The sequence below is a fragment of the Mustela erminea genome, chromosome 1, assembly GCF_009829155.1.
Source record: "Mustela erminea isolate mMusErm1 chromosome 1, mMusErm1.Pri, whole genome shotgun sequence".
In the NCBI taxonomy this organism is placed as follows: domain Eukaryota; kingdom Metazoa; phylum Chordata; class Mammalia; order Carnivora; family Mustelidae; genus Mustela; species Mustela erminea.
The window spans coordinates 138486127-138499020 of record NC_045614.1 but is presented as its reverse complement, the minus strand read 5'-3'; the positions used below and the strand labels follow the sequence as shown (position 1 = coordinate 138499020).

General features: G+C 39.0%; 1 protein-coding gene and 1 long non-coding RNA gene across 3 annotated transcripts in view; one reads left to right on the top strand and one right to left on the bottom strand.

Annotated features, from left to right (window-relative positions):
* The window catches only part of LEKR1 (leucine, glutamate and lysine rich 1), a 183687-nt gene extending 173320 nt beyond the window's left edge, over positions 1–10367 (top strand). For both annotated transcript variants that reach the window (XM_032343951.1, XM_032343960.1), the window contains exon 13: positions 9453–10367. In XM_032343951.1, the coding sequence (XP_032199842.1) occupies positions 9453–9938 (486 nt within the window). In that variant the 3' untranslated portion in view covers positions 9939–10367. The remainder of the gene's footprint in view (positions 1–9452) is intronic.
* Positions 5030–11124, bottom strand: LOC116591217. The gene is made up of 3 exons (XR_004285874.1): positions 10962–11124; positions 9767–9771; positions 5030–5042 (listed from the first exon to the last, which is right to left on the bottom strand). It is a non-coding gene; the product is annotated as an uncharacterized LOC116591217 (long non-coding RNA).
* Positions 11125–12894: the final 1770 nt, after the last annotated feature.

The following is a 12894-nucleotide window of genomic DNA, read 5'->3' as shown; positions in this document are numbered from 1 at the left end:
AAAGCAGCCATCAAAAGAAATGAAATCTTGCCATTTGCAATAATGTGGTTGGAACTAAAGGGTATTATGCTGAGTGAAATAAGTCAATCAGAGAAAGACAATTATATGATCTCTCTGATATGAGGAATTTGAAAGGCAGGGCGGGAGGTTGTGGGGTGGTAGAAAAGGAAAAAATGAAATAAGATGGGATTGGGAAAAAATGAAATAAGATGGGATCGGGAGACAAACCATAAGAGACTCACAAACTGAGGGTTGCTTGGCAGTGGGGAGGTAGGGATAGGGTGACTGGGTTATGGATACTGGGGAGAGTATGTCCTATGGTGAATGCTGTGAAGTTTGTAAGCCTGAAGATTCACAGACCTGTACCCCTGGGGCAAATACTACATTATTTATTAATAAAAATAAAAAATAAAACTAAAAGACAAAAAAAAAAGTAGAAGAAAGAAGCAGAAATGGAGAAAAGAAAAGAAAATTAGAAGAGATTTGGAAAGAGAGAACAGAGAAAGTAAAAGAAAGTTATCCAGAAACTAATCAAGATCATTTCCACATACTGAAGGATATACATTTCTATAATGGATGGTAAAGCAACCACATAAAGCACTTCATCATGATATAGCAACACTTAAGGATAAACATGAGTACTTAGAAAGTTTCTGGGCTGGGGGTTGGCAGTTGCGGAGAGTTGGGGGAAGGGTGTCACTTAGAAAGGATCAAGAATCAACATGGCCTCAGCATTCTTAACAATAGCAGTAGAAACCAGAAGACAGTGGCTTCCACATTCTGAAGAAAAGCTATTTTCAACCTAGAATTCTATAGCCTGCCAAATCAATCAAGCAAGTGTCAAATAAGGATATTCTCAGATATTAGAGTTCTCAAAAATGGTACTTCCCTTTGCAGCCTTTCTTGGGAAGTTATCAGATGATATATGACATCACAATGAGGGAACAAAATAAGAAAGGAGCAGATACAGGAATCAGGAAGTAAGAGTTCCAGTATAGGAGAGAAATGGAGAGAATCCCTAGGACGATAATAGGGAGAAATCTAAGAATTACAGCAGGGCACCAGACTTAGAGAACAACCAGGCTGGATTCATCAGAAGAACAGAGGGCTTTTAGAAGTATGTTTCCAAAAACAAAGAGAAGCTGCTGGATTACCTGGAGAATTTGAACATGTTGAAAATATTTACATTTCTATAAGTGGGTTTGATGAAAAATTAGTAATCAACACCTAGAACCCTAAGCAGATAAACAGTGGTACAATAATTAACTTTGGAAGGAAGCCATACAAGAAGGAAAATGTAAACGTAGTACACTGCATGGCTCAGGTATACATAATATTTATATACTATAATCATATAAAGTAAAATATAGATTTGACTAAAAATCATGATGGAGGTTGGGAAGATTTTCCAATAAAATTGAGATAGAAATTTCTCATAGGAAAAGAGAAACAACTTTGGGCGGGACCATGAAATATCTACTAGGAATTAGAATAGGAAGCTAAATCTTCATTTTCCATTCTATGAAGCTGGTAGATAATGACTTCAAAACTGAAAAATCATGAGATAACCATAATGTTATTATTTAGAAATATGGAAATAAAATATCACAGGAAACTGCTTAAAAAGCTGAAAAAGGCTATTTCTGATATGATATGAAGGCTATTTCTGATATGATATGAAGGAGTGCTTTTTTTCATTATACTGTAGTACTATTTTAATTTTTAAGTATGTGTTAGATATTATTTTAATTTTAAAAAATAATTTAAAACAATGGAAAAGAGTAACTTATAAAAAGGACCTAATAGAAAAAGTGGCAGAGAATAGGATAAAAGGCAGTGTTTTAGAACATGTAGCAAGGTTTTTAAAAAATAGATGCTGGGGCACCTGGGCTTGGGCAGTTAAGCGTCTTACTCTTGTTTCGGCTCAGGTCATGATCTCAGGGTCATGGAATCAAGTCCCTCTTGTGACTCTAAGTTCACTTCAGTCTGCTTGGGATTCTTTCCCTTTCACTGTCCTTCCCCCTCTGTGCCTCTCCCAACTCAAGTACATGCCTTCTCTCTCTCTCAGTCTCTCTTTCTCTCTCAAAATAAATAATAAAATTTTTAAAAAATAAAAATAAAAAATAGATGCTAAGAAGAAAAATAGAGCAAAAGGACACTTTCTGAAAGAGAGGTCCTGTGGTCAGAGGACTGTCTGAGGAGATAATATTCAAGCAGACCTAAAGTGAGGACAGGAACATTCCAGGCAAAGGAAACATGAAGTGTAAAGGCCCTGCAGCCAAGAACATCATGGGAATTTGGAGAAACCACAGGGAAGTCAGCAAGCATTGTTTAAGCTTAGTGAGCAAGGAGGACAGTGGTAGAAAGCAAGGTTGGAGGGACTAATTCATGTGGAGTCTATGGACTTGCAGCAAGGACTTTGGATTGTTCTCTTAGTGTGATGGAAAGCCACCTGGAGATTATGAACAAGGCAGTGACATGATCTGATTTATTTCTAGAGGATAACTCTGCTGTGGAGAAAATAGGTCAAAGAGAGGCAAAAATGAAAACAGAAGCACCAATCACAAAGCTCTTGAAAAGGTCTAGAAATGCATGTATGGTCATAGTGATGAAAAGGGTGAGAAGTAGCCAGATTCAAGATATACTTTCAAGGTAGAGGCAACAGAAATTGCTGATTGAATGATGTGAAAGCAGAAAAGGAATCAAGGAGGCTGCCAAAGTTTGGAATGTCAGCAACCAAGTGAGTGAAAGTGCCATTTACTGAGATGGGAAACATTAGGAAAGGAATGCAACTGGGCAGGAATATCAAGAATTTGATTTGGCACAAAATAATCTTAATGTGTCTATTAGGTATCCAGATGGAGGTATTAAATGGGCAGTATGTTCATGGGAAGGCTGACTAGAGACTGATTTTGAGACAACCACATGTAGCTGATACTTAAGTCTTGGTACTGAATGAGATCCCAGGAAGTTGAGATAATAGAGGGTTGAGAACAGGCACTCCCAACTATTAGAGACTGCAAGGAGGAGCATCCAACAGTGGCGTCAGAGAAGGAATATCTAATGAGGAGGAAAGCTGGAAAATACCAGCAAGGACTCTAAGGAGAAAAAGAATTTAAAGAAGGGAGCACGCAACTTCTATGGGGCCACAGTCCCTTACACAAATGTTGGTTTCAGATAGGTTTTGAAATTCAAATTATTTCATATTTTAGAAAATTGGTAAATTACCTTCGCCCCCAGAGATCTAGGGCAGACCCTCTCATGCAACGACATCAATATTTCTGCGCTGAAGCATAGGAATAGCCCCACCGAGTGAAACAAGGATTGTCAGTCCAATTAGATTTTGTTACCTAATATTGTGAGTTACACAAATTTTTCTTCTCAGAGGTGGGTGGATGTCAAAATTTTGGCTAATGGATTGTAGGCATGTACTTGATTTCTTGACAATAGCTATTTTTGTTGGTTTTGTTCATTCACCTAATCATCACTTGGCATCTTGGATATGATTTTGTTTAGAAAATAAAAAAGGAGACTGCATGAGGTTGTTCTGTGGGGTTACAGACACAGAGAGGTAATAGGAAAAAGTGAAGGAAGAATTTTCCCCACACTATCTACAGTGATTACTTTCTGGGTAGGAAGAGATGGCAGAGTTTCACTTCTTATATTTTTCAAAAATTTGGGGATCATGGATGACTTTAAAATTTTGGGGGGTTTTTAAAATATTTTTGAGAGAATATCTATTAAAAAGGAAGACTCATTTATTTAGGAAAGTTTACTAATGAATCTGGCAACAATGGATCTACGTAAACTCAAGATTAAATTTGAGGAATACATGTTGTTTGCAAACACAGATAGCTTTTTTTTTGTGAGAGGTATTTGCTTAGTTTTGGGATGTGTGTATTCTATATTTACATATTCAATTGATATAGATAAAATGGTACACATTTCTCTGGTAATCCCATTTATGAGCAAACAAAGTACTAGTTAATATATCAGCCAATGAGTAGTTCCCAACTTTGGGACCAAATACGATGAGAACATCTGAATCTCTTCTCTAACCTCTGGCTCCCCAGGGAGCAGGAGGAGAACTGGGGAGGCTTTTAGGAGTCAGGGGCTATTTGGCAGGGAGGATGGGTGACAGCCTGAGAACCTTATTGGTGGGGCATGGGACAGATGGGAGTGTGGTGGTCAGACTGAGAAGCTTCAGCAGTTGAGAGGGAGAGCTAAACAAAACTGCCTTTTACACACTGGAGACCATTTGTCCTGATGCAAAGTATAGATGCCAGAAAATTGACAGAATGAGAAAAAGATTGTTTCTGTTGTACTGAACTAATAGCAATTAAATTCCTAGTAAATTATTGACCTAGAGCAATGAATCCTGAACTCTGTGCCTTCATGGGCTCTTTCTCCCCCTTCAGAAAATCTGCTCTTGAAGCATATTAGTCCAAGGGATTATTTCCCTGTTTCTACTTCTGTTTTGGTGTATTAGTGGTAGTGATTTCACAATGCCCATTATGTTTGTGAGTATAGGAGTGCAATTTTAGAACAGCCGGCCTAACATCCATCTACCTTACTTCTTTCCTGAAACTATATTCAGATTCTCATTCCTGTCTTACCAAAGGACCATTTTCACTGTTTTTCTGCAAATGTTTTGGACTGACCAGATTAGTTCACCAGAAGCCTTAAATGGAAACCTCGCTCCTACTCATCGTTCTGATTTCCACACCTTTCCCACAGTTTCCCTTTGTCTCCGCTTCCCCCGGGGTTCCCTCCTTTCCCCAGCCCCGAGTTGTTCAGCCATCCACTCACCCTGGGACATATCTAGTCTGGATAGATGAAAACTATAATCTGATCATTCCGTGACTGGTTCAGACCTCACTGGGTATAAAGCACAAAGAAAGACACCCATCTGTGCTCATTCTTCACTGAGGACTTGCTTTCCTGGCATGTTCCCCCAGTCGCCAGATTCAGTTGATTGCCATCACAAATGGGACTCTCACCTTCAGAGTAATCAAGTTAGCCAGCAAAGCCTTCTCTTGCTTCTTCCACTATTTTTGGAATTGAAAGCAATCCAGCTGTCGCTAAGGATAAAAATGAAAACAAACATAAAAATAAACCACACTTACATTGCAAAGAAAGGGGGGAAATTTAAAAATTGGCCATTTTTTAATATTAGAAATTTCAAACAGATGGCGAGCTAATTTATATTTTCTTTTTGACAATTACTTACCCAGTGAGAGTGCGATTAAGCCATATTTTAAGCCCCGTCAAAGGGCCTTCATCTGAAAATGTTATAGACCCATCTATACTTAACGCTCTGCACCATCAACAGAGCTTAAGGACCCAGAAACAATAGTTCTTTCATGCCCAGGCCACTCTAATCAAGGGATACAAGTTTTAGGAACCTCCTCTGTGAAAATAATGGCCGCCTATCCTCCCTGCCTCCCATCTTGCCCCACTTGGGGCCATTTTCCCACGTTAGCAAACGGATCTTTCCTTAATGCAGATTTGACCATGCCAGCCCCCTGCTTGAAATGAACCTTTCAATGACTCCATACGGCCCTCAGAATTAAGGTAAAACTCATACTATCATGTTCCTAAAGTCATCTTCAATCTGACTCTGCTCACTTTTCTCTGCCTCAGTCCTGGTCTCTCTTCCCCCTTCTGCACTCTGCACCCAAGTCCTACTAAGCTACGTGTCATCCCAAGATGTGCCTCTCCCTGTCGCACTGCCAGGCGTTTGCACTCCCTGTCTACTTTGCCTTAGAAAACCCCACTGCCCCTTCTTCACCTGGCTCGTGTCTCCCTTTTCATTTTGACTTACAGTTTAGTTAACAACCCACTGAAACCATTTTATCATGCTAAGATATGGCCAAAGATAATTTTACCTGAAACATTTATAATGTTATGGCTTCATTGATTATTCTCAAGTTTGCCCAGGATTTTCAGTCTTACTGCACTTCCGTCTTACACATTTTCCTTATGTTGTTCAATGAAAACACACATTAAAACCCTGTAACAATACACCTTCAAAAACACAGCCCCGAAGAGACATCTTGCCTAAATCACTGAAAGCAATCTAATCACAAGTGAATGATTCTTTTCCACACATGATGGAATTTTCCAGTAATGTGCCTTACTGACTTACTTATTGGCCCCGTCCACGTGTGCTCTTGTCATGCCCTGTCATACACAGTCCACCCCTGAAATAGCAATCCTCTCAACTTGATATGTTCTATTTCCATTTTGTTACTACATAGTTGAATAAATTATAACATCTGAATTGCCTGTTGTACAAAACTGAGTTGTAACCTCAATTTTAAAAGAGGATGGTAGCAGGGGAGTCTGGGTGGCTCAGCTGGTCAAGTGTCTGACTCTTGATTTCAGCTCAGGCCATGATCTCCAGAGTTGTGAGATCAAGTCCTGTTTCAGGCTCTGCTTTGGAGCCTGCTTAGGATTCTCTCTGAAGAATCCCTCTCTCTCAGCAACCCCCCACCCCCCAAAAAAGAGGTAGCAGAGGATATGCAGATATTGTGAGATTCACATGAGATTTCACAGCGTTTGTGGCAAAGACAAAAATAGAAGTTCTAACTGCAGGCTTTTTTCAGTTCAGAGGTCCTTCTGGCTTGGAAATAATAGAAGAAAGAGAAATAGTCCTTTGTACTGGAAGCTAATAGCCTTGAAGAAGGATGAGTTCCAGAGCAGTGGGCCCCAGACCAAGATGGTCAGCAGCCCTTCCAAAGTTCAGTCTGGAGTTGGCAGGCACTTTGCTCCCATTAGACTTGCTATGGGGACATCTTTGGGTTCACACCTTTTCATTTCCCCCTTCAGTAGAGTGTCACTTGCCTAAAATAGCTTTTAAGTGACTTGCTTAATGGATGTTTTCCATAGAACACTGCTCCCTTCCTTTCTCCCTTCCTTTCAGTGAATTTAATTTTAGTAAATGGATTGAATTTTCTTTTTCTTCTAATGAGAGCTCCTGTCACCACATCACCCATCACGTTATCCTTCCATATTGGTGGACCTATTATTCATGTCACCAATTTGTTGACCTCATTAGTTAACTTCTATTCACTCTTTTACATATTCAAATGAACTTAAGTCTTTCTTACAGCTTTCTTAATCAGGGGATTTTTTATACAAAGATATTGGAAACCTCTTATATCTAATCACTTCAACACATTTTGCCAGCTAACTCACTAGTAAAGAGAAAATAATACATTGATGGTTGTGCCTTTTAAAATAAAGTTTAGATTATGTTTAGAAAACTTGGGCAAAACCAAATGTCTTTTTTTTTTTTAATTGTTTCCATGTCATAGAACAAAATGGTACCTGCTTGATGTAACTAATTAGACAATTCATTTAGGCCTGGGCAGCTGGGAGCAGGGCTCTGGAAGCAGGCAAGACCCTGCCACTTCAGAGCTGGGTTACTCTCAGCAAGTCACATAGGCAGTGGGGCTTCTGTGTCTTTCCTTGTCAAATATAGTTGTTGAGAGCAGGAAATGAGATGACACCTAATGTAGCAACTGATTAATCTTCTCTAGCCCTCCCTCCCTTACCTTTTCAACAAGAATTTCAAGTAGAGTTAATGAAAACCAGAAGAGAAGGCCACAAACATCATCCCTGGTCTCCAATTCCTCAAAAAACAAACAAACAAAAACACAAACCCAAAACAACAAGAAAACAACAACAACAATAACAACAACAAAAGAACATAACTGGAACAACAACCCCAACCTAACTGGAACCAAATACTTAACCCTCATGATTTTTAAAAATATGTGATTATATGGACACATATGTGTGTTGCTAATATATGTAAATGATGAGACTTTGTTTGACCGTGACATGTTGCTGATTTTAGAGAAAATTATGGAGCAACTGTTAATCTGGAATTGTGCCATATTCTTCAATGCTGATTACCAAATTTGGAATCGAATAGAATTCTGATCATAATCACAAGAAACTCAAATACAGGAAGATACTACTTTCTTGGATACTTTGTTATTTAGTTCCACTGACAGCAGATTAGTCAGTAAAGCCTTAGGAGGATACTTCCTGCTGAGAGTCAGAGTTGGGAATGCCTTGGATAGTTTTACAAACATAATAACCTGACGGAAATTCACTTAGTCAAAGACTCCTATAGCACAATCATTTTAATTGTGAGCTACCTTGAAGTAGCTACGGTGAAGCTACCTTGTTTACTGTACAACCTCTTTTGTGACATCAGACAGACATGAACGTCAGGAGGTTAGAAAGGTCCAAGACTTAATTCTTACCATGGGCCTTGTAATTTGGATGAATTCCATAGATGAAAGATGGGTAGCTCTTTAACTAAAACCATAGAGCCACAGAATTGGAAGAGGCCTTAGTGATCTCTAGTCTAGTCACACATTTGAAACTTGAATTTGCTCCAGTATATCCAGTCATGAGAGAGTCAGCCTTTCAGAGTATCCTCTGGATAGCTCTGGTTATTGAAAAGTTATTCCTTATCTTCAACTCCATAGCTTTTGCCCTTGGCTCCAAATTCTGTTAAGAGCCATAAAAAAAGGCTCTGCTCAAACTCATGAGGCTGCAGACTACTTGAGAGCAAGTATTGTATCCACTACAGCTTCTAGTGACTTGATAAATGATTGCTGAATGGAATTTAAAGCAAAAGATGTTCTTTATTGTTATATATATCTTTTTTTTTAGAAGATTTTATTTATTTATTTATTTATTTATTTATTTATTTATTTGACAGAGAGATATCACAAGTAGGCAGAGAGGCAGGCAGAGAAGGAGGAGGAAGCAGACTCCCTGCTGAGCAGAGAGCCCCATATGGGGCTCAATCCCAGGACCCTGGGATCATGATCTGAGCTGAAGGCAGAGGCCTTAACCCACTGAGCCACCCAGGCACCCCTATTTTGATATACATTTTACAAAATAGCAAATGATCAGTATATTTAAGTTCTACTGAGAAAGCCTTGTATAAAGTAACTGATTTTATTATTTAAATATCATGGCTGATATGTTCAATTCTTTCAGTCTTATAATTCAAGCAATTTTATCTTATGTATTGCAATTTACCTTCATTGTAAAATAACTTACTTGCCCCTACAGATATTAGCTACTACACATCACACGTGCCAACAAGCTGAAACCCCAGTAAAGCAGCCATCAGAAGTTCTGGGTTCCAGCCCCAGCCCCCCACTACCCATCTGAGTGGTCCTGGCTCTTGTTTCTTATTCTGCAAACTGCAAGGGTTAAACCAGATGTCCTCTTAAAGTTCTTTCCTGCTTCACAAATCATTTGCATTTTTGACTTGTCTGTCCCATGTGGCAGAGTATCCACAAAGACAGTCAAAGACAAGACTTCTGATTTCTGGTTCAATTCCTAGTTATATTGCCAATAACTCTCCATATGTACAGTTTAAAGCTAGGGATGCATCCCCCCCTCTTTTCTCGTTTCAGAACACTTTTCTTCAGGAAACAGTGAGGAGGGAATGCGAAGAACGCTTTGAACTGACAGAGGCGTTGAGTCAAGCCAGAGAACAGCTCCTGGAGTTCAGGAAACTCAGTGGAAGTTCACCTCTATCACCGTGTTCCCTTAGCCAGGGCAGCCTAACCTCCTCTGCTGCAGTGGTCAGTAATCAGGGAGAAAGCAGCCTTACAAGACTGAACTCTGGAAAAGGAATCAAAATACCCAGCCTGCACAGAATGTCAAAACCCGCCGCTTCCCCAACCTCGCCTCAGTCCAAGAGGCTGAGCAGCTCAGGTTTGCCCACTGTCCCTCAACCCCATCCTCCTCGCAGGGGTCCAGCATCTTCAGTAAACGAGACCAGACAAAGGCTGGCCACCATTCTGCGGAGGAGACTGAGTCAGCAGGGATCAGTCCAGTCAGGGGCAGCTCCCCCCCGCACACCTGGTCTTCCCCAGTGGGCCAGAGATGCACGGTGACTGAGGATGACAAAGGTCAAATTATTATCGCGGATCAAGAATGCGTGTATATAGATGTTTTTAATAAGATAACTAGGGAAAACTAGGAATTGTGAAGCCACATTTTCTAAGAGACCTTTGAAGTTGCCACAGATAATGATGTTGTTGATATTCCAGAGGGCCAGTGTCCATATTTCTATATTGCATCTTTAGGCGTGGTCTATGAATATACCCTTTTAGAGATCATAGGTGAAAATTTTCACTCATGGCATCTTTGCTATATATATATATATATTTTGCACCAATACAAGCAGATATATTTCCACAAAAAAATAGATTGTATTGGTTCTGTCAGTGTTTGTTCCTTTGTTTGTTGAGCTAAATGGGTGAAATATATGTAATTCATATTTCCAAATAGAAAACAGAAGTACTTTAGTCCTACATTTGATAATTTCCAAAGTGTTCAAATATTCACAGAATTCATCATCATCATAGAAACCACTTTTTTTACCTCGCAGTCTAATTGGTTAATTCAGTTTCTTTTTAGGCCAGAAGTAATGATAGGTAAGGTATCCTTCAAGAAGGCAGTCTTGCCTGTGAACTTGGGACCTTCTAGGAAAAGGGACAGCAACTCCAATTCAAGAAAAAGGTGGTTTACTTTTCACTATAGAGATAATTAAAAAAAAAAAAAAAAAAAAAAAGCCTGGTTTAAATATTACTTGGTAGAGATTTTCTACATTGAATGCTTTTTAGTAATCACAGTCAGATTTTTATTTGATGCTCGTATCCTTCAACCATTGGGAAAAGAACCAATTCAAGACTGTTCTATAGAGATACATAGTGCTAATTTGGGGTTCACATTTTATTACTCCCCAAGATGGGTGACTAGTTAACATATTTTCTGTTTTCAGAGTGAAAAATTGAAACGAGCAACCAAATCAGCTATTTTAAGTTAAAAAGCTTCAGGCCCCTCCTGTTTCTTAAAACACAACTCTTGAGAGCTTGTTTGGAGGTTCTAGCAGGGGAGCACAGCTACTTATATACCCTTGACCGAAGAACAGTCCTCTCCTCTGTCGGGGAAGGTCGTCCTCTTCGACCGAGTGCACAGCTTCGGGAGGGATGCACATGGAGCGGTGAGGAAGGGGACACCCGCCTAGCCAGCCAGATCAGCCGAATCAACCCTGGCGATCAATGGGGTGACAGATGTCGCAGCCAGATCGCCCTCACATCCTTAAAACACAACTCTTTACCTTAAGCTAATGTTTGTCTGTCTTTTCCCCCCTTGAAACTGAAACGTATTTTTCTTTCAGGACTGACTTTACTTAAATCCTTCATCTGATTCTATCAGGGACATCCAGGCTTCTTACTCCTGGATAAGGATATAGTAACATGAAATATGGCAAGTAAAACTCTCCTCTGTTTGGCTATCATATTGATGAGAGAAGCCAAAGGCACTTGGAATCCTTCCCATCTGGAAAAAAAAAGTAAAGCTACTAAGTAAATTCAGATTTATGTCTAATCTTTCAAAGGATTAGTCTAATCTACCAGTACAGTGTTTTAACCTCAAAAAAAAAAAAAAATTCCCTATCAGGTTTGCTGATTTCCCTGACTAGTTTAAGTGAGTACATCTTGTATTAAGACTTAGAATGCTGAGTGTTGCTTTACAGAGACCAGAATTCTTTATAATGGCATTTGAAAAGAGAATAAAACATCATAGAATAGTGACCCCCAACCATCTCTTTCCAAATAAGGAATAGATGCCCAAAGAGGTCTGACTTGGCTAAAGCAGCATGGCTAATTAGTGACAGAGCTAAAACCAGACCGCTATTAACTGACCCCAACTTTCCCCCTCGCTTTTCCACTCATCAGATTCCCCAGCCTCCATCAAGACAGAAGCCCTACATAGTATTTACCTAATATTTTCCTTAAATGCACTCACTTCTTAAGCTTAAAGTTATGAAAAAAGAAAACTTGACCCAAGAAAGAATAACTATAGAGTAACAAGTTTGATTTGCTAGGTATATTTCTTCTAATACTTTAAAATACTAAATGTTAATTCGTGTACCCCCTAAAATCTCATATAATGACGGTAGTACTCATGCCACACTCTGGGAACCTCGATGTTTCTGGTCTGGTATTTGCAGGTTTATTGCAAGTACCAGTGACATAAGGTAGATGGCAAAACTAATGAAAACTTTATTAAACCTACAAGAATATTTGGGGCAGCAGTCTTTGTCATCAGATGATACACGTTTTTCCAATTTTTGCAGTTTCAGCTCTCTTCAGGAGCCATGGGGACATATTTTTCCCAAAATGTGAACAGATTTAAATTTGTAAAGAAAGTCACACGTAAGCATTTCTAAAGCGATGTAAAGTGCAAAACCTGGTTTCTTGGTTTGCTGTTACACTCTTGCATTATAATGAGTAATTATGTCAATAATCTTTCTGAGGATAGAATCAGGATGTGCAATAAAGCTGTGTTATAGTCCACAAGTATATTAGAAAGGTAAGTTCATGGATAAACAGAGGGACAATATTTACATTTGTTTCAAACTAGACCACTTGCATGGTGCCATCTAAGTTATGTGCTGGTATCTTTTAAAGAAAGACAAAGGAAAGAGAATCACATTACTGTATGTAAAGAAGGTGTTAAGGACACAGACTCCTAGATTTTCTCACTGATAAGCTAACTCTTGCCATGAAACAATATCAGGAATGTTAAGGAAGTAGTGAACATTATAGTGAATTAAAGCTCTCAAATCTATGTAATGCATATTAATTTAAGTCTATTAGTTTTCATTTCTCTCTCTATATATGTTTTCCATGACCTCAATGGAAGGATTGATAGGTACAAAAAGAAAAGAATGTCACAGAAAACATTCCTTACAGAATTATATCCTATTAAACTACTATTGGTAGACAAAGATGGGAGAATTCTTCTATAGTTAACATAGATTTCTCAAGTAATTTATGAAAG